Source organism: Scyliorhinus torazame, chromosome 22 (genome assembly GCF_047496885.1).
Source record: "Scyliorhinus torazame isolate Kashiwa2021f chromosome 22, sScyTor2.1, whole genome shotgun sequence".
Taxonomy (NCBI): domain Eukaryota; kingdom Metazoa; phylum Chordata; class Chondrichthyes; order Carcharhiniformes; family Scyliorhinidae; genus Scyliorhinus; species Scyliorhinus torazame.
This window is the reverse complement of record NC_092728.1, coordinates 46,073,278-46,095,189: the sequence shown is the minus strand read 5'-3', so window position 1 is coordinate 46,095,189 and position 21,912 is coordinate 46,073,278. Positions and strand designations below refer to the sequence as shown.

Genomic DNA, 21,912 nt, shown 5'->3' with positions numbered 1-21,912 from the left:
GAGGTCGACACGTGATGGTGATTGGTAAGTTGCAGGGGACGTGGGTGGTATTGGTAAATGTATACGCCCAGAACTGGGATGATGCCGGATTCATGAAGCGTATGTTGGGGCGCATTCCGGACCTGGAGGTAGGAAGTTTGATAATGGGTGGGGATTTTAATACGGTGTTGGACCCAGCACTGGATCGCTCCAGATCTAGGACCGGAAAGAGGCCGGCTGCGGCCAAGGTGCTTAGGGGGTTTATGGATCAGATGGGGGGAGTGGACCCGTGGAGGTTTGCCAGGCCGCAGGCCAGGGAATTTTCTTTTTTCTCCCACGTGCACAAAGCCTACTCCCGGATAGATTTTTTTGTTCAGGGCAGGGCGCTGATCCCGAAAGTGGAGGGAACGGAGTATTCGGCCATAGCCATCTCAGACCACGCCCCGCACTGGGTGGAGCTAGTGCTGGGGGAGGAGAGGGACCAATGCCCGTTGTGGCGGTTGGATGTGGGACTGCTGGCAGATGAGGCGGTGTGTGTGAGGGTGAGGGGGTGTATCGAAAGGTACTTGGAGGCCAACGACAACGGGGAGGTGCAGGTGGGGGTGGTATGGGAGGCGCTGAAGGCGGTGATCAGAGGAGAGCTAATCTCCATCAGGGCTCATAGGGAGAAGATAGAGGGCATGGAAAGGGAGAGGTTAGTGGGGGAAATTTTAAGAGTGGACAGAAGATACGCAGAGGCCCCTGAAGAGGGGTTACTTAGGGAAAGGCGACATCTCCAGACGGAGTTTGACCTGTTGACCACAGGGAAGACAGAGGCACAGTGGAGGAAAGCGCAGGGGGCGACGTTTGAATATGGGGAGAAGGCGAGTCGGATGCTGGCACACCAGCTCCGTAAGAGGATGGCAGCGACGGAAATAGGTGGAGTCAAGGATGGAAGGGGAGCTACGGTGCGGTGTGCGATGAATGTAAATGAGGCATTCAAGGCCTTCTATGAGGAGCTGTACAGATCCCAGCCCCCAGCGGGGGAAGAGGGGATGAGACGATTCTTGGACCAACTGTGGTTCCCGAGGGTGGAGGAGCAGGAGGTGGCTGGTTTGGGGGCATCAATTGGGTTGGAGGAGCTGAGCAAAGGTCTGGGGAGTATGCAGGCAGGGAAGGCCCCGGGACCTGACGGGTTCCCGGTTGAGTTAGAACATAGAACATAGAAAATACAGCACAGAACAGGCCCTTCGGCCCACGATGTTGTGCCGAACCTTTGTCCTAGATTAATCATAGATTATCATTGAATCTACAGTGCAGAAGGAGGCCATTCGGCCCCCTGAGTCTGCACCAGCTCTTGGAAAGAGCACCCTACCCAAACTCAACACTTCCACCCAACACCAAGGGCAATTTGGACATTAAGGGCAATTTATCATTGGCCAATTCACCTAACCCGCACATCTTTGGACTGTGGGAGGAAACCGGAGCACCCGGAGGAAACCCACGCAGACACGGGGAGGACGTGCAGACTCCGCACAGACAATGACCCAAGCCGAAATCGAACCTGGGACCATGGATCTGTGAAGCAATTGTGCTATCCACAATGCTACCGTGCTATAGGAAGTTCTATAGGAAGTACGTAGACCTGTTGGCCCTGCTGCTAGTGAGGACTTTTAATGAGGCAAGGGAGGGAGGGACCCTGCCCCCGACAATGTCGGAGGCGACAATCTCTTTGATCCTGAAGCGGGACAAGGACCCACTGCAATGTGGGTCATACAGGCCGATCTCGCTCCTCAACGTGGATGCTAAGTTGCTGGCAAAAGTGCTGGTTACGTGGATCGAGGACTGTGTCCCGGGGGTGATTCACGAGGACCAGACGGGATTTGTAAAGTGTAGGCAGCTAAACACCAATGTGCGGCGGCTCCTAAACGTGATAATGATACCATCGGTGGAGGAAGAGGCGGAGATAGTGGCAGCTATGGATGCGGAGAAGGCCTTTGACCGAGTATAGTGGGAGTACCTCTGGGACGTGCTGCGTAGGTTTGGGTTCGGGGGAGGGTTTATTAGTTGGGTTAAGCTCCTTTACAGAGCCCCGGTGGCGAGTGTGGTTACGAATCGGCGGAGGTCGGAGTATTTTCGGCTGTACCGTGGGACGAGGCAGGGGTGCCCCCTGTCCCCCCTGTTGTTTGCATTAGCAATAAACCCTTGGCCATGTCATTAAGGGAGTCTAGGAAATGGAGGGGGGTGGTCCGAGGGGGAGAGGAGCATCGAGTGTCGCTGTACGCAGACGACCTGTTGCTGTATGTGGCGGATCCAGTGGAGGGGATGGTGGAGGTCATGCAGACTCTAAGGGAGTTTGGGGATTTTTCGGGCTATAAGCTTAATGTAGGGAAGAGTGAGCTTTTTGTAGTACAGTCAGGAGACCAGGAAAGGGGGATAGACGATCTACCGCTGAGGAGGGCGGAAAGGAGCTTTCGGTACCTGGGGCTGCAAATAGCTAGGAGTTGGGGGGCCCTACATAAACTTAATCTGACGAGGCCGGTGGAGCAGGACTTCAAACAATGGGACATGTTGCCGCTCTCGCTAGCGGGTAGAGTGCAGTCGGTCAAAATGGTGGTCCTCCCGAGGTTTCTTTTTGTGTTCCAGTGCCTTCCAATTGTAATCACCAAATCTTTTTTTAAGAGGGTAGGCAGGAGTATGATGGGTTTTGTGTGGGCGAATAAGACCCCGAGGGTAAGGAGAGGGTTTTTGGAGCGCAGTAGGGACCGAGGAGGGCTGGCGCTGCCGAATCTGGGTGGCTACTATTGGGCAGCCAATGTGGCGATGATCCGTAAGTGGGTGATGGAGGGAGAGGGGGCGGCATGGAAGAAGTTGGAGATGGCGTCCTGCAAGGAAACGAGCCTGGGGGTGCTGGTGACGGCACCGCTGCCGCTCTCGCCGACAAGGTACACCACGAGTCCGGTGGTGGCGGCAACGCTAAAGATCTGGGGCCAGCGGAGACGGCACAGGGGTGCAATGGGAGCCTCGGTGTGGTCCCCGATCAGGGGTAACCATCGGTTTGTCCCAGGGAGGATGGACGGGGGGTTTCAGAGCTGGCATCGAGCAGGGATTAGAAGAATGGGGGACCTGGTCATTGATGGGACGTTTGCGAGCCTAGGGGCACTGGAGGAGACGTTTGGGCTACCCCCGGGAAATGCTTTCAGATACATGCAGGTGAGGGCGTTTGTGAGGTGACAGGTGAGGGAATTCCCGTTGCTCCCGGCACAGGAAATTCAAGACAGGGTGATCTCGGGTGTATGGGTCGGAGAGGGCAAGGTGTCGGCGATATACCAGGAGATGAAAGAAGAGGGGGAGGCGTTGGTAGAGGAGCTGAAGGGTAAATGGGAGTAGGAGCTGGGGGAGGAGATTGAGGAGGGGCTATGGGCTGATGCCCTAAGTAGGGTTAATTCCTCTTCTTCGTGTGCCAGGCTTAGCCTGATACAGTTTAAGGTGGTTCATAGAGCGCACATGACGGGGGCAAGGCTGAGTAGGTTCTTTGGGGTGGAGGACAGATGTGAGAGGTGCTCATGTTTTGGTCATGCCCGGCACTGGAGGGGAGTGGCGGGAACAATATCTAAGGTGGTGAAAGTCCGGGTCAAGCCAAGCTGGGGGCTAGCAATATTTGGAGTAGTGGACGAGCCGGGAGTGCAGGAGGCGAAAGAGGCCGGCATTCTGGCCTTTGCTTCCCTAGTAGCCCAGCGAAGGATCTTGCTAATGTGGAAGGAGGCGAAGCCCCCCAGCGTGGAGGCCTGGATAAATGATATGGCAGGGTTTATCAAGTTAGAGAGGATAAAGTTTGCCTTGAGAGGGTCTGCGCAGGGGTTCTACAGGCGGTGGCAACCGTTCCTAGACTATCTCGCGTAGTGTTAGATGAAGGTCGGTCAGCAGCAGCAGCAACCCAGGGGGGGGAGGGGGGGGATGTCTTGCGTGGTGGTGGGGGGGGGGAGGGGGGGAGGGGGAAGGGGGGTCTGTCTGGGGGGTATTTGAGCAAGAAAATACATGAAGGATCTGGAAAACTGACATGTACGGGAGGAATCCAATGTACAAAGTTCTGTAATATATTGTTTTACCATGTTTATGTCTTGCTATGTGCGTTTTCTTTCTATTTGTTACGGGCGGGGGGGGGGGTGTTGTTTGTAAGGGTGAAAAATTGTGTTAAAAATCTTAATAAATATATATTCTTTTAGAAAATTGAAAACCGTTAATAAAAATATTCTAAAAATTAAATTCTGTTCAAGTCAGAAACCAGGTGAATTTCTTTCTCTTAGAAGATCGTGAGCCTCTCAAACTCTCTTCCTCAAAAGGCGATGGAAGCAGAATCCTTGAATATTTTTAAGGCAGAGCTGGATAGATTCTTCATTAATGTGGGGTTAAGTTTTCAATCAGATCAGCCAAGATCTTACTGAATGGTAAGGCGCAGGCTCGAGGGGCTGAATGGCCCACACCTGCTCCTAATTCGCAACAGGAAAGTGGAAGGCATCAATCACAAGACCCCAAGGGTAACCTCAGAAATGAACCCTTGAACTATCCAACTGCAATGACGGTCTGGATTGTGACTACAGCATTGACTTTTTGATACTGCTCCCAGAAATTGGTAGTCCAGCCATTTAGCAGGAGAAGCCAAGGAGGTGTTGCTCTGACGCACAGTGAAAACAATTAGACCAGAATAAACATGGGAATGTGAGTGACCATTCATCACTCTTTAGAATTGCTTCGAAAGTGGAAGATGAAAATCTGGATGACCAAATACTCTGTTCAAATATTACAGGCGGGATTCACCATTGCCGGACGCCGATATCGTAATCGGTGATCGGGTGGAGAATGCCTTCCGATGCCCAAATCGGGGGTGGCGCCGGTGTAATGCCAATTCTCTATCTTCCGCCCCCTCTAAAATGGCGTCGTCGCGTGCGTGTCACACGCCGTTGGAACAGCGTTGACGCGTCACCTGAAGACCCGCCCCCAATGTTCCACCCCCGATTTCCTGACCGCGCGGGGGATGTGTGGTCTCAGTGGTTGGGAATCCGGCGTGGCGGCTGTGGACTGTATCCAGCGCCGTCACAGTTGGCCGGGAGCCTGGGGGGCTCCCGTGAGGGCTGGGGGGACTAGTGGGGGTTGGCCAGGGGGTGGCCTGGGGGGCAGTATTTGGCAGGTCGGGTCCACGCACAACCGGCGGCATGTTTTACATGCGACCGCTGCAGGTAGTCGCAGTGGGCATGCGCGGCCATGGACCCGGACATTCTTCAGCCGTTTATATCATGGGAGCCGGGGGTTTTACCCGGCACTTAGCCTCAACAATGTCGAATCTAGCCCCATATTATTCCAACAGTGGTGACTACCAAAAGTGGTCATCAAGGATGCCAACAGTCAAAGAAGGTGGACCACCCGGTTTAGGTGGATTGGCCATTCTAAATTGCCCCTTCGTGTCCTAAAAGGTTAGGATGGGTTACGGGGATAAAAGGGATAGGGTGGTGGTGTGGGACTTGGGTAGGGTGCTCTTTCCAAGGGCCAGTGCAGACTCGATGGGTTGAATGGCCTCCATCTGCACTGTAAATTCTATGATTCTATGAAAGAAGTCAAAAACCAGACCAAGTTGAGGCAGCACAGTTGTGCAGTGGTTAGCACTGCTGCCTCACGGTGCTGAGGCCCCAGGTTTGATCCCGGCTCTGGGTCACTGTCCGTGTGGAGTTTGGGCATTCTTCCCGTGTTTGCATGGGTTTCACCCCCACAAACCAAAGATGTGCAGGTAGATGGATTGGACATGCTAAATTGCCCCTTAATTGGAAAAAAATGAATTGGGCACTCTAAATTATTTTTTAAAAACCAGACCAAGCCACTCAATAACCATGTTTTTTTTACACAGGGAGAAAGTGAACTTATTGATAAACTACATCACTGAATTCTGAGGGAAACCAAGACATTGATCAGCTGGATTCCTCACATCTTCCCATCCAACCAAAATAATTATTTCATGGCTAGAAGTCCAGGACTATCCAAGAGTTCAGGAATGAGAGTCTGCAAGGAGTCATCGCTCCAGGAGTAAGAAAGGATGTGGAAAAACGAAGGAAAGAGGGGAAGCTCAAGAAACAAGGACAAGAAGCATGTGAAACACAAAGAGAGAGATAAACCTGTCAAATCGAATGAGAGAGGGAAATGTGTTCGAAGAACAGTAAAGAGAGGAAGAAACGGATCCAGATCCAGAGATCGGACCAAGGGAAAGAAGGAGTAACATTCCAGAAGGACGACAATTTTATTTAGTAAATACTTCAGAAGGTAGAAACCAGAGGAATCTTATTTCTATTCATCAAAGACAACAATTAGTCGTACATTCGGAAGACCCAGAGGTTGAGTCAGAAATGAATCAAGAACCAAATGCTACAGCTTTCAGTGAAGACCATCCATGTCAAGAAAAAGGGAGATCAGAGAGCGAGACAACTGGGCAGGGATTCTCCGTCCCACCTGTTATTGAAAATATGGAAAGAGTGTCATCTGAAACATGGAAGTCTGGCAATATCTGGTTTGAGAGAAACATGAGAGAATACAGGGAAAGATCCCACAAAGGGTTAACAGCAGCTGCAAAGAGCAGGATTGTAAAATGCAGATATCCTTGGTCAAGCAGGCTTAGCAAACAAGACAAACAGGATTTTGAATGAAGCCAAAAACAATGGCTCACACCTTCATTGAAGTAAAATCAGCAGATAGAAAAGAATGACTGGGGGGGGAGCAAACATATTGGTGTGAAATTCTGCTAACAGCAGGTAAATTAAAAGAAACCTGGAGACTATCAGTCTACGAGAAACATAATTTCAAACTAAAATCAAAATTATGAGCTGAAGACACAATTGGAAAATAAAACTATAGAAATGACAGGAATTAAAAGTAACACCTATTGAAGACAAAGATTTTGAACCTCACAAAGGAAACAATGTAATCAGAGACCTGAGAAGGTGAGGTTATGTCAAAATGAGTACTTAGTTGGATTAGAATGTTTAGATCAAAGATACTTTTTACAATCAAAGAAAATAAGAGTTACTTTACAATAAAGTCAGAAAAACTTAACTGTTAGAAAGAGAATATAAACCTAGAGACCAGAGCAGGAACTACACAGAACCAGAACTCAGGAAGAAGCAGAGAAGGAACAAGCAGATCAGAGTCAGATTATAGTCAGCTCAGCCATGGGAAAGGGACAGGGCAAATCAGCCGAGCTAAAACAGCTAATACATCTAAGAAAGACAGGACACAGCAACCGAGCAGAACAGTGAATACATCTAAAGAAGACCAGATTTTAAAAAGAAGATTGATTGTCAAGTTGGGCCTGAAGGTCCCTTCAATCAACTAGAAGGATCCAGAAGCAAGATCTTTTTCCTTTCTATAAGAAAGAAAGTAATTGCAGCTTTTAAAAGAAAAAATATAATAATAAAATAACTTAATTTAACCTGAAATAGTGGTTAGTCCAAAGTCTACTTTACTTACTTAGCAATGCGGGACCCAGGATCGATGCTACTAAGTGGTAAGTAGATGAAATCTTCGGTGAAGGTATGGGTTATACCGGGGGATAACTTGAAAACATAGTTTGACCTGAATAGCACCCACTGAAGCCTGCATCGGAGTCATGGAGTGAGAAGCCCTGTTCAGCATTTAGAATGTCAGCCCTTTTTGGTATAGGGGGACCTCTACGAATAGTGGTGAGTTTTCTAAAACACACCACACCCGTTTTCTGTATGGTGTGCCCCTGCCGGCAGTGGGCTTCCCCGTCCCGGCAGATGGCCAATGGGTTTTCCCATTGTGGGCACCCCCATGCTGTTGGGAAATCCGCAGGCGTGAGTGCGCTGCCAGCAAAACGGAGGATCCCGCCGACTGAGAATCCAACCCCTGATCTTCCACGTCTGACAGGAACACGATCGGGGAGAGCTATGAAGCCTCCTCACAGATTGAAACAGTAATGTCAGTAACATGTGGGCAGTATGTCAATATGAATGAAGACTTGGGGGAGATGTAGTTTATAAGGGTATAAATAGCATCTCCAAAAGTGCTGTAAGAAAACACATGACGAGGAGTAGAGGGAGAATGTTCAAAGATTCAGCAGTGTAAATCTAATCACCAATAGCCAAACACAGTTCTATTGCATAAAATAAACCAGTTATTGTTTGAACATACCAACATGTCAGTAATCATTCCGTCAAGCTAGACTAACCAATACGCAACAAGAGGTCACTCTGAATACTCAACTGTGAAGAGGGTCATGCCAAATTGTTAACTCTATACCTGTGGGTAGCTTTGCATCGCTGCTCCATTTGTACCAGAGATTCTCTCCATACTCGGTGTCGCTGTGCTGGAGGCTATTGATATCAACGAGGTGCTCTGCCCATTTCTGTGCTTGTGAGGAGAGGTCAGAGTTCAACTTCAGTGGCTGTGACTGGTGTAGGGCTCGTAATCTGTTGTGTTCTTGAAGCAGTTCAGCAAGTAAAACTTTTTTCTCCTTGTCTGAAAAACATCAGATGATAATTGATATCACAGAGCATTGGTGAGGCTGTGAGGCACTGTTCATATTTCTATGTCATGGATTGGTACCACTGAGAATGCAGCTGACAGGTAGCATTCAACCCAGAGAAGTGTGAAGTGAAGAATTTGGGGAGGTCAAACTAGGCAAAGGATTACACAAAATGTAGGAGGATATTGCGAGGTGTAGAGGAAGTGAAGGATCTTGGGAGGAAATCCCTACAGATCCCTGAAGGTAGCAAGGCCAGTTAGATGGTTAATAAGGTGTATGGAATTCTTTCAGTTATTATCCAGGGCATAGAATGTAAGCGAAGAGCAAATATTATTGCACTTTGTGTGATGAGCGCTTTCAAATATTTGTAATGTTCTTTCAGATATTTTATGAATAAAGTATATTTTTGCAAAAATAGGCACATAGAAGAGAGGATGGAAGGAGGACCCGGAGATAGCAACCATCAGCTGGAAGAGCTGTCCAATACAGTACAGTCTGTGGCTCCAGCGCAGAGCGGTGATCTCTGAGAGAAATTAAAATGTGACATCCCAGGAAAACAGATAATTTATTAGTTGGAGAATATTTTGAGGTCTTCAAACCTCTTGCAAATTCATTGTAATTGTAAGGTTTGATTAGTTGTAGTCACGTTCACAAGCAGTAAAGCACTGGGGTGGCACTATGGTAGCTCTGCTGCCTCAGGGCGCAAGGGACCCGTGTTCGGTTCCAGCCTTGGGTGACCCTGTGTGTTGAGTTGGCACTGTCTCCCCGTGTCTGCGTGGGTTTCCTCCAAGTGCTCTGGTTTCCCCCCACAGTCCAAAGATGTGCAGATTAGGTGAATTGGCCTTTCCCCTTCGTGTCCAATGATGGCCAGGTTAGATGGGTGGGAGAATTGGGCCTAGGTAGAGTGCTCTTTCAGCGGGTGGGTGCAGACTCGATGGGCTGAATGGCCTCCTTCTGCTCTGTAGGGATTCTATGAAATTCAAATTTTATTCGGATCAGCAGTTTTTATTAATTATAAATTAATTAAAAAACAGTTAATTAGCACATAATAAAGAAGGCTGGGTTGGTGATGTGCGAGGGCTGCTGTATGCCAGAGTGATCCAGGTCACATTATAGGAATGTGGTGCTAGTTTGGGACAATATAGTCAGAGGGATAAATACAGTTCTCTGCAGCCACGGGCTGGAGTCTAGACAACTGTGTTGTCTGCCCGATACCTGGGTTTGGGATACCTGTGCAGGGCTGGAGGGGAACTTGCAGCGGGAGGTGGCGGATCCAGCGTTTTGTGGACCATGTAGGTACCAACAACATAGGTAAACAAAGGAAGATGTTCTTCTGAGGGAGTATGAGCAGCTAGGTGCCAAATTAAAAAGTAGAACTCAAAGGTAATAATCTCTGGATTAATATAGAGCCATGGGAAAATTGGCAGAGGGTAAATCAGATTATGGAATTAAATGTGTGGCTCAAAGCGTGATGTGCGAGAATTATGGTCTTATGTCCTTAATTGCATTTCAATTCATGGGGCACTGGTACCAGTACTGGGGAAAATGGGTGCTGTACCACTGGGGCGGTCTTCACCTGAACCTGGGACGAGTGTTCTGTTGAGGCATATAACTCGGGCGGCAGAGAGACCTATAAACTAAGTAGTGAGGTCAAGGGTTTGGGCAGATGTGATAAATAAAATAGAGAAGACAAGGTAAGAGAGCAAGGTATAAATAAGTTACATGATAATCAGAGCACGCAGGAAAAGCACAGGGTGTGCAAACTAAGAATACACTCGCAGATATGGGCAAAGGTTCTCCGATCTGGATTTCCCACCAGCGGAGAATTGGGACTGGTCTCTACTGACGCTGAAAGCGAGGTCCATTTGCGAGTCTCTCTCCTTAGCCATGCTAATATAAGCTTGGTGAAGTGGTTTCATTTCCTATTTTTCATAGCAGAAAGTACTTAGCTCCTTTTGATGTGGTGAGGAGTTGTCACTCAAAGCAAGAGTGTTTATAAACATTGTGGTTAGCATCAAAGCAGGGGAATGGAGATGCATTTCAGCGTGAAGGGAAAGATCAATAAGCAATTCACCAAGCATTTGTGCCTGACCTATAAAACTGTCAATCAAATGAAAGGTTTTTCTCAGTGAAATTGAATGGAAGATTTGCATTTCAATGGCTGTCAGGGGATTTGAAGCCCTCTCAAATGTTCTGGGCTTTCAAGCTGCTTTAAAGACTTTTTTCTGAGGCATCAGACGTTAGGAAAGGGTGAGTGAAAATGCAGTGATTTTACTGTGCTGCCTCGACTGCTCTTCATGGTGTAGAGGGTAACATATTAGCATTGAGCTTTAGTTGGCCAAAAGGAAACAGAGGACGGGTGGAAAAGTTGGTCAAAATGGATTTAGGGTTGGCAAGATTCGACGAGTGGTGTGCTAAAGGGATCAAGGCTGGATCTCACCTATTCACAATTTATTTTGATGACTTAGATGAAGGAACCAAATATATTGTTGCTAAATTTGCTGATAACACAAACAAAGGTAGGAAAGTAAGTTGTGAAGAGAACACACGGCGTCTACAAAGAGAGATGGGCAGGTTAAATGAGTGGGCATGGTCCCCATGCTCCTCCCATACCCTCCCTGCCATCCCTTTATTATTAAGCCTGTTGTTTCTTTCTATTTATGTTCTTTCAGACTGGGAATGTCTGTAGTGGCCTCATTCTGTGGACTGCTCTGAATGGCCATGAAAAACAAAGTTACCCTGGATTGTCAAGAGAATTCAGGAGCTACCCAAACTCATACGTGGGTTGGTCATTTCGGTTTCTGTCCAAAATCAACAATTATTTTGGTTTTCTTAAAGGATGTACCTTGTCTTTTCGGGAGCAAAATCTATACCTGACAGTTGTTTCACCCGAGTTGTCCCTGGTCTGTCAGGTGTCTTGCCGCTGTCTCCTTGTGCTGACCCATCCTCACCCTCCTTCACCTTACTGCCAGCGGGCAGGACGTTTTTCGCAAAGTAGCCAGGGTTGGTGATGTTACCCGCTGGGTCAAACTGAGCCACGGCAATGGTGAGGCCTTTGCCATCAGAAGCCAGCCCAACTCCGGCCTCCTTGGACTCTCTCCAAACCAACTGTGTGAAATGACCTACAGAGGAACAACAATCAGGTGATTTACAAAGGGTACAGGACCACAGGAATGATCCACAGCTTCTGTCATCCAACAATGTCCATGTGTTGTGTCTTCCCACACGCATGATTCACATCTTCGATAGGCTAATGCTCTATTTGATAGACTCACACATATGATCCACATCTCTGCTCCCCTTGCTCCAACTGGCACCAGGTTTCGTGCTGACTAACATTGGCTCCTACTCTGGTGAAGCCTTGATTTTGAAATTCTTATCTTTGTTTTTAAATCCTTCCATGTCCAAGTACCTTCCTATCTCTGTAATCCCCTCCAGTCCTACCACCCTCCAAGATCACTGTGCTCCTCCATTTCTGGAATATGCAATTACTCCTCCAATTTTGTGTATCCAACATCATATTGAAAGCAGAGGGCAGTAGAGCGGAGCTGCTGATTGGCTGTTGCGGGGGAAATTTGCATACACTCGTCTGCTCATCCTAACTTGAAGGTGTACCTGAGCAAGAGACCCTAGCTGTTCAAGTGAAGACAAGCATCCAGCAGAGGGCAGTAGCGGAGCTGCTGATTGGCTGTTGCGGGGGTAATTTGCATACGTCCGTGTGCTCACCCTAACTTGAAGGTGGTTTGTGGAGGAGCTGTTGTCAAGTGACACTTAAACCCGAAACACTTCTTCAGTGTTTCCATCTCTACCCCCTCCTCTAACCAAATAAACCTACCGCTGTAAAGATCAAGAGGAAGGCTCGAGGGCAGATAGAAATAGAAAGAAGTTGAACTGTGATGTCACAGCCTGCAGGTAAGGGATTGGCTGGTGACTGGTAAGTAGTTTTTCTTTTATTTTCCCTCAGGTGTTATTGTGCGGGGCACAGAGGTTGCTGAGTGATAGCTTGCTGAGAAGGGGAGTGAATAACAGGTAAGCTCTTTCTTTCTTTTTCATTTTTTTATCTAGAGGGGATGGCAGGGAAGGTAGTGCAATGTTCCTCCTGCAGAATATATTAGGTGAGGGACGCCATCAGTGTCCCTGCTGATTTCATCTGTGGGAAGTGCACCCATCTCCAGCTCCTCAGAAACCGCGTTAGGGAACTGGAGCTGGAGCTGGATGAACTTCGGATCATTCGGGAGGCAGAGGTGGTCATAGATAGAAGCTTCAGGGATGTAGTTACTCCGAAAAATAAAGATAGATGGGTGACGGGAGAGGGGCTGGGAGGAAGCAGTCAGTACAGGGATCCCCTGTGGTCGTTACCCTTAGTAACAAGTATACCGCTTTGGATACTGTTGCGGGGGGGGGACTTACCAGGGGTAAGCCATGGGGTACAGGTCTTTGGCACAGAGCCTGTCCCTGTTGCTCAGTAGGGAAGGGGGGAGAGGAGTAGAGCATTAGTCATTGGAGATTCCATAGTTAGGGGGATAGATAGGAGATTCTGTGGGCACGAGAGAGACTCGCGGTTGCCTCCCAGGTGCCAGGGTGCGTGATGTCTCGGATCGTGTTTTCGGGATCCTTAAGGGGGAGGGGGAGCAGCCCCAAGTCGTGGTCCACATAGGTACCAACGACATAGGTAGGAAAAGGGATAGGGGTGTAAGGCAGGAATTCAGGGAGCTAGGGTGGAAACTTAGATCTAGGACAAACAGAGTTATTATCTCTGGGTTGTTACCCGTGCTACGTGATAGTGAGACGAGGAATAGGGTGAGAGAGGAGTTGAACACGTGGCTACAGGAATGGTGCAGGAGAGAGGGTTTCAGTTTTCTGGATAATTGGGGCTCATTCTGGGGTCGGTGGGACCTCTACAAACGGGACGGTCTACACCTGGACCAGAGTGGTACCAATATCCTGGGGGGGAAACTTGCTAATCATAGAATTTACAGTGCAGAAGGAGGCCATTCGGCCCATCAAGTCTACACCGGCTCTTGGAAAGAGCACCCTACCCAAGCCCACACTTCCACCCTATCCCCATAACCCAGTAACCCCACCCAACACCAAGGGCAATTTTGAACACTAAGGGCAATTTATCATGGCCAATCCACCTAACCTGCACATCTTTGGACTGTGGGAGGAAACCGGAGCACCCGGAGGAAACCCACGCACACATGGGGAGGATGTGCAGACTCCGCACTGACGGTGACCCAAGCCGGAATCGAACCTGGGACCCTGGAGCTGTGAAGCAATTGTGCTATCCACAATGCTACCGTGCTGCCCCCACGGCTCTTCGGGAGGGTTTAAACTAGTTCAGCAGGGGCTTGGGAACCTGAATTATAGCTCCAGTGTACAGGAGGTTGAGAGTAGTGAGGTCATGAGTAAGGTTTCAAAGTTGCAGGAGTGTACCGGCAGGCAGGAAGGTAGTTTAAAGTGTGTCTTCTTCAATGCCAGGAGCATCCGGAATAAGGTGGGTGGACTTGTGGCATGGGTTGGTACCTGGGACTTCGATGTTGTGGCCATTTCGGAGACATGGATAGAGCAGGGACAGGGATGGTTGTTGCAGGTGCCGGGGTTTAGATATTTCAGTAAGCTCAGGGAAGGTGGTAAAAGAGGGGTAGGGGTGGCATTGTTAGTCAAGGACAGTATTACGGTGGCAGAAAGGACGTTTCATGAGGACTCGTCTACTGAGGTAGTATGGGCTGAGGTTAGAAACAGGAAAGGAGAGGTCACCCTTGATAAGTATGTACCTGTCAGGCAGGGAGGAAGTGGTTGAGCGAGGGAACCGTGGTTTACTAAAGCAGTCGAAACACTTGTCAAGAGGAAGAAGGAGGCTTATGTAAAGATGAGACATGAAGGTTCAGTTAGGGTGCTCGAGAGTTACAAGTTAGCTAGGAAGGACCTAAAGAGAGAGCTAAGAAGAGCCAGGAGGGGACATGAGAAGTCTTTGGCAGGTAGGATCAAGGATAACCCTAAAGCTTTCTATAGATATGTCAGGAATAAACGAATGACTAGGGTAAGAGTAGGGCCAGTCAAGGACAGTAGTGGGAAGTTGTGCTTGGAGTCCGAGGAGATAGGAGAGGTGCTAAATGAATATTTTTCATCAGTATTCACACAGGAAAAAGACAATGTTGTCGAGGAGAATACTGAGATTCAGGCTACTAGACTAGAAGGGCTTGAGGTTCATAAGGAGGAGGTGTTAGCAATTCTGGAAAGTGTGAAAATAGATAAGCCCCCTGGGCCGGATGGGATTTATCCTAGGATTCTCTGGGAAGCTAGGGGTGAGATTGCTGAGCCTTTGGCTTTGATCTTTAAGTCATCTTTGTCCACAGGAATAGTGCCAGAAGACTGGAGGATAGCAAATGTTGTCCCCTTGTTCAAGATGGGGAGTAGAGACAACCCCGGTAACTATAGACCAGTCAGCCTTACTTCTGTTGTGGGAAAAATCTTGGAAAGGTTTATAAGAGATAGGATGTATAATCATCTGGAAAGGAATAATTTGATTAGAGATAGTCAACACGGTTTTGTGAAGGGTAGGTCGTGCCTCACAAACCTTATTGAGTTCTTTGAGAAGGTGACCAAACAGGTGGATGAGGGTAAAGCAGTTGATGTGGTGTATATGGATTTCACTAAAACGTTTGATAAGATTCCCCATGGTAGGCTACTGCAGAAAATACAGAGGCATGGGATTCAGGGTGATTTAGCAGTTTGGATCAGAAATTGGCTAGCTAGAAGAAGACAAAGGGTGGTGGTTGATGGGAAATGTTCAGACTGGAGTCCAGTTACTAGTGGTGTACCACAAGGATCTGTTTTGGGGCCACTGCTGTTTGTCATTTTTATAAATGACCTGGAGGAGGGCGTAGAAGGATGGGTGAGTAAATTTGCAGATGACACTAAAGTCGGTGGAGCTGTGGACAGTGCGGAAGGATGTTACAAGTTACAGAGGGACATAGATAAGCTGCAGCGCTGGGCTGAGAGGTGGTAAATAGAGTTTAATGCAGAAAATGTGAGGTGATTCATTTTGGAAGGAATAACAGGAAGACAGAGTACTGGGTTAATGGTAAGATTCTTGGCAGTGTGGATGAGCAGAGAGATCTCGGTGTCCATGTACATAGATCCCTGAAAGTTGCCACCCAGGTTGAGAGGGTTGTTAAGGTGTACGGTGTGTTAGCTTTTATTGGTAGAGGGATTGAGTTTCGGAGCCATGAGGTCATGTTGCAGCTGTACAAAACTCTGGTGCGGCCGCATTTGGAGTATTGCGTGCAATTCTGGTCGCCGCATTATAGGAAGGATGTGGAAGCATTGGAAAGGGTGCAGAGGAGATTTACCAGAATGTTGCCTGGTATGGAGGGAAGATCGTATGAGGAAAGGCTGAGGGACTTGAGGCTGTTTTTGTTAGAGAGAAGTTAAGAGGTGACTTAATTGAGGCACACAAGAGGATCAGAGGATTGGATAGGGTGGACAGTGAGAGCCTTTTTCCTCGGATGGTGATGTCTAGCACGAGGGGGCATAGCTTTAAATTGAGGGGAGATAGATATAAGACAGATGTCAGAGGTAGGTTCTTTACTCAGAGAGTAGTAAGGGCGTGGAATGCCCTGCCTGCAACAGTAGTGAACTCGCCAACACTAAGGGCATTCAAATGGTCATTGGATGGACATATGGACGATAAGGGAATAGTGTAGATGGGCTTTAGAGTGGTTTCACAGGTCGGCGCAACATCGAGGGCCGAAGGGCCTGTACTGCGCTGTAATGTTCTATGTTCTATGAAACACTTACACCGACTGAGAAGCTCAGAACATCTACTGGATACCTCCCAAGATCATCACAAGCAATGAATTACCATGAAATATGTTACCTGTTATTATATATTTTGTACACCAAAGGATTGTACAACGTTTTTGGCTGTAGTGCTATCGATTGAGGGAGATGAATGTTTCCAGGCTATTGTTTGTAGAGTAAAGGGTTAACTCTAACACTAGAAATAGCTGTGGAGCTGTCATAATGATGTCACTCAGAGAGAGACCAATGAGAGGAACCTAAGAGAGGAATCGGCGTTCCTGTTCTGTAATCTTGCATATATTTAGTTGTGTAAATAGAAGTACCTTTGAAGAAAGATCTTTGATTCCAGCCAGATCTCTTAATAAAGTAAGACACGCAAGGTCTTCCGAGACAGCCCATCAACAGCACACTGTTCATAAATCTTGGGCGGGATTCTCCGACCCCCTGCCAAGTCGGAGAATTGCCAGGGGCAGCGTGAATCCTTCCCCTGCCGCCTGCGGTAATTCTCCATGGGCGGCCCGACGCCGGAGTGGTTCACGCCACACCTCGGCGTCGGAGTGGCCCGCCCCGCCGGGTCGTGGAGAATCCCGCCCCTTCTTCCTCAAATACAGCCTGGGATCATAGAATTTACAGAGCAGAAGGAGGCAATTCGGCCCATCGAGTCTGAAGTAGCTCTTGGAAAGAACACCCTACTTAAGCCCACGCCTCCACCCCCCATCCCCATAATCCAGTAACCCCACCTAACATTTTTGACACGAAGGGGCAATTTAGCACGGCCAATCTACCTCACCTGCACATCTTTGGACTGTGGGAGGAAACCGAAGCACCCGGAGGAAACCCACGCAGACAAGGGGAGAAAGTGCAAACTCCACACAGATAGGCCGGAATTGAACCCGGGTCCCTGGAGCTGTGAAATAGCAGTGCTAACCACTGTGCCACCCGTGCCGCCCCCAAATCTTTAACATCCATTCAAAGCATTGGAACAGGAACCTGGCACTCTGTTCAATGGGCTGCTGAATCAAGCACCTTACCTTGTAGAACTGCTTGCAACATTCAAAATGCCTCAGTCTCACAACAAGGAAAGGTGGTAGTGCAGGGAGAAAGGGAGTTGTTCTAAACATTACTCATTACAGTGCCAATGCCTTTTGGTTTTTGTCATTGATTGAATAGATTGGAGGCAGGATTCTCTGTACCGCCAGACACGTTTTCTGGCGCAGCGCACCCCACCAGCAGTGGGATCCTCCATCCTGGCAGCCAGCCAATGGGATTTCCCATTGCGGCCACCCCCACACAATCAAAAATCCCCGGGCGTGACTGCGCGGCTGGATGATCCCGCTGACGGAGAATCCTGTGGGCCTTTTTCCTTTGGGATAGAGGACACCCAGTGGTGACCTCCTGGAGATCTTTAACATTTTGAATTGATTGGACAGCGTTGATGTGGAGAGAGCGTTTACAGTTGTAGGACAATTCAAAACGAGGGACCAAAGGTACATAATAGTTACTAATGAATCCAATAAGAAAAACAAGGATAAACTCTTTACTCAGTGTGTGGAACCCAGGAGGAGTAGTAGACCATTCAGCCCGTCGAGCTTGTTCAGACATTTAATTAGATCACGGCTGGTCATCTACCTCCATGTCACTTTCCCGCCCTCGTTCCATATCTCTTGATGTCATTGGTCTCCAGAAATCTATTGATTTCTGTTTTGAACATACTCAATGAGTGAGCTTCCATTTCCATTTCCCTCTGGGGTAAAGAATTCCAAAGATTCACCACACTCTGAGAGAAGGTATTACTCATTCCAGTCTTAAATGTTCTGAGATCGTGTCCCCTGGTTCTAGACTCAGCAGCCAAGGAAGACATCCTCCCCTGTCACACCTTGTAAAGATTTTGTAAGTTTCAATGAGATCACTTCTCGTTCTTCGAAATTCTAGAGAATACAGGTCCTCAAGCTCTCCTCATAAGACAATCCTGCCACCCCAGGGATTACTCTGGTGAAGCTCTGCTCCACTCTTTCTATGGCAAGTACATCCTTCCTTAGATAAAGAGGCCAAAACTACACCATACGCCAGGTGCGGTCTCACCAAGGTCCTATATAATTGCAGCAAGACATTTTTACTTCTGTACTCGAATCCCCTTGTGATAAAAGCCAACATACCAATTACTTCCTCATTGTTTGCCGCGCCTGCATGTTAGCTTTTAGTGACTCATGAAGAAGGGCCACCCATGTTCCTTTGAACATTAACAGGTCCCAACCTCTCACCATTTAAAAACTATTCTGGGCGGGGTTCTCCATTGGCGAGATCCTCCTTCGCCGGCAGTGCACCCACGCCCATGGATTTCCTGATGGCACGGGGGTGAACCTCATTGGCCGGCTGCCGGGCCGGAGGATCCCACTGCCGGTGGGGATGCGTCACACCAGAAAATGGGTCTGGTGGGACGGAGAATGCCGACCTCTGTCATTCTGTGTTTTTTTAACCAAAGTGGATAACTCCACATTTATTCACCTTATTTACCATGCTCTTGCCCACTGAATCAGCTTGTACAAGTCCCCTTAAAGCCTCTTTGCATCCTTCCCACAACTTATATTTCCCCCAAGTTCCACATCATTGGCAAATATGGAAATATTGGGCTGGATTCTCCATTTCAGCAGCTAAGTGCCGGCTGAAATGGAGAATTCACCGGCATTTTAAGACGCCAAAATTGGCGCTGAACCCTCACTGATTCCGGGACCTTTGAGGGGCTAGCAGTCGGCGCCTGCCCCAGAAATGGCCGGAGAATGACTGGGTCCGTGGCCTCGCATGCGGACAGCGACGACCGGCGCGACGCAGTACAACATGGCGCCGGCCATGCGGGACCCAACCTGCCAAATACGGCCCCACAGAACATCCCCTGGCCACCCCCCACCAGTCCCCCCCAGCCCTCGCGGAAGCCCCCCTGGTCAGCGGCACGGCTCCCGATTTGGGCATCGGAAGGGATTCTCTGCCCAATCGGCGATTCCGATATCGGCGTTGGACAATGGAGAATCACGCCCCCCAATGTTTGACCCCCCACATCATTTATATAGATAGTGAACAGCTGGGGGCTCCAGCACTGATCCTTGTGGTACCCCACCAGTAACAATTCGCTATCATTTTCTGCCAATTCTCAATCCATACCATCCCATTCATAAGATATAGGAGCAGAATTAGGCCATTTGGCCCATTGAATCTGCTCCGCCATGCAATCATGGCTGATCCCATCCTGGCTTTAACTCCACCCTCCTGCCTGTTCTCCAGAACCCTACAACCCATTATCAATTAAAAATCTGTCTAACTCCTCCAGTACATTACCTTCATGTGCTCCAATTTTGTTTACTAGCCTCCTGTGTGGGGACCTTATCAAAAGTCTTCTGAAAATCCAAATACATCACATCCACTGGTTCTCTGTTATCTGGCCACAGGAAACATCCTCAAGAACTCCAACAAGTTTGCCAAACATGATTTCCCTTCATAAATTCATGTTGACTCTGCCCAATCATGTGTTCTAGTTGTCACATCCTTTATAATAGTGGTGAGAAGGTAGAATTTCATTACTACAGGATGTGGTTGAGGCGAATGGTTGAGATGCTTTTGAAAGGAAACTAGTGGAGCACGTGAGAAAAGGAACGGAAAGATATACTGAATGGCTGAAATGCGATAGCTGAGATAGGAGGAGACTGCTGTGACTAACTGAGTCAAATGGCCTGTTTCCACAGTGCAGATTTTATATAATTCCATGCAATCATTATGTACAATTGGGACAATCAAAAACGTACCACAATTCTTCTGAAATCCCGGAGAGGAGAAGTCGTAATTTTTAACTTCATTGTACCAGTTTTCAACAGCTTCCTTTCCTGTAAACATTGAAACCTTAACAGTGTAAAACACATTCCAGCATAAACACACCAGAGTCTGGGACAGGAGGTATGTCCTCAGACACCACTGCAAATAAACCACTGACAATAATGTCTTGTCATAAACTCCTGTTTTAGTAAACTAGTTATAAGTGAATTCCTGTTATACTAAACTCCTGTCAGAATACACTCTAGTTACAATACATTCCAGCCACAATCAATCCCTGTTATACTAAACTAAAGTTATAAATACTTCTCTGTTGTAATAAACGCTTGTCAGAATAAAATACTACAATAAACTTGTTACAGTAAACACTTGTTGTAAAAAAAACTCCATGGGCTGAATTCTCCGTTCGCGAGATTTTCCGTTTTGCTGGCAGCCTGAGGGTTTCCCAACGGCATGGGGCTGCCCCACAATGGGAAACCCCGTTGACCAGCTGGCGAAACGGAGAATACCGACGGAGCGCTGAACCAGAAATCTGGTGCGGCGGGACGGAGAAATCCGCCCCATGTGTTTAAATTGTTAAAATAAATTGCTTAAAATCAAATTCATCCCATAATAAACTCATCACAAGAAACAACCTCTCACCTTCTGATATAATAACTCTTCGTGCAATAAACTTCTGATATAATTAAGCCCCAAAACTTAAGTTTCCGCTACAATTCCTGTGGGGTGAAAGGTTTCAAGGGAATTCTTAAAATGCGTCCAGGAGAACGTTTTAAGCCAGTACATAGAAGGACCTACAAAAGAGTCCTCGACTTAATCCTTTGCTAACGAAGCTGGGCAAGTTGTTGAAGTATCAGTGGGGAAACATTTTGCAGACAGTGATCATAGCTTCATTAGATACAAGATTGTTATGGAAAAGGGACAAGGATTGGCCTGAAATCAAAGTTCTAAACTGGGGGAAGGCTGATTTTAATAAGATCAGATATGATTTGGTCTGAGTGGACTGGGAGCAGGTACTTCTAGGTAAATCTGTGATTGCACAGTGGGTTGCATTCAAGAAGGAAATAAGGAAAGTTCAGGGCCAACATGTTCCAATCAAGAAAAAGGGTGGGTCCAACAAATCCAGTGAACCCTGGACATCGAGGGACATACAGCATTGGATAAGGAGAAAAAGGGAGGCTTATGGCAGATATCAGGGTCTCAAAACAGCAGAAGCCCTAGACGTGTATAGAATGTGCAAAAGGGAACTTAAAAAGGAAATGAGGAGAGCAAAAAAGGGGATATGAAAGGATACTGGCAGGTAAAATAAAGGAAAATCCTAAGTTGTTTTACAAGTACATTAAGGATAAAAGGATAACTAATAAAAGAGTAGGGCCCATTAAGGGGCGCAGTGCTAATTTGTGTGTGGAGCCGGAGGACGTAGATAGGGTTCTAAATGAATACTCTGTGTCAGTATTCACTTGTGAGAGGGACGGTGTGGGTATAGAGATCAGGGAGAAGGACAGTAATAAAATTAAAGAGATTAACATAGACAGAGAGGAGGGTCTGAGTGGTCTGGCAGGTTTAAAGATAGACAAATATCCACGGCCGGATGAAATGTATCCCAGGCTGTTGAATGAGGCAAGGGAGGAAATAGCAGGGACGCTGGCAATAATTCTCTATTCCTCTCTGGCCACAGGAGAGGTGCCGGAGGACTGGAGGTTAGCCAATGTGGTACCATTATTCAAGAAGGGAGGAAGGGGTGAACCAGGAAACCACAGGCCAGTCAGTCTAACCTCAGTGGTGGGGAAACTATTGGAAGC

General features: G+C 47.8%; 1 protein-coding gene across 1 annotated transcript in view; it reads right to left on the bottom strand.

Moving 5' to 3' along the window:
* The window catches only part of glipr2 (GLI pathogenesis-related 2), a 117,817-nt gene that overhangs the window by 13,631 nt on the left and 82,274 nt on the right, over positions 1-21,912 (bottom strand). The window contains exons 10-12 of the mRNA XM_072488147.1: positions 20,086-20,163; positions 11,359-11,607; positions 8,260-8,478 (exon numbers count right to left, since the gene is read on the bottom strand). Coding sequence (XP_072344248.1) covers positions 8,260-8,478; positions 11,359-11,607; positions 20,086-20,163 — 546 coding nt within the window. The remainder of the gene's footprint in view (positions 1-8,259; positions 8,479-11,358; positions 11,608-20,085; positions 20,164-21,912) is intronic.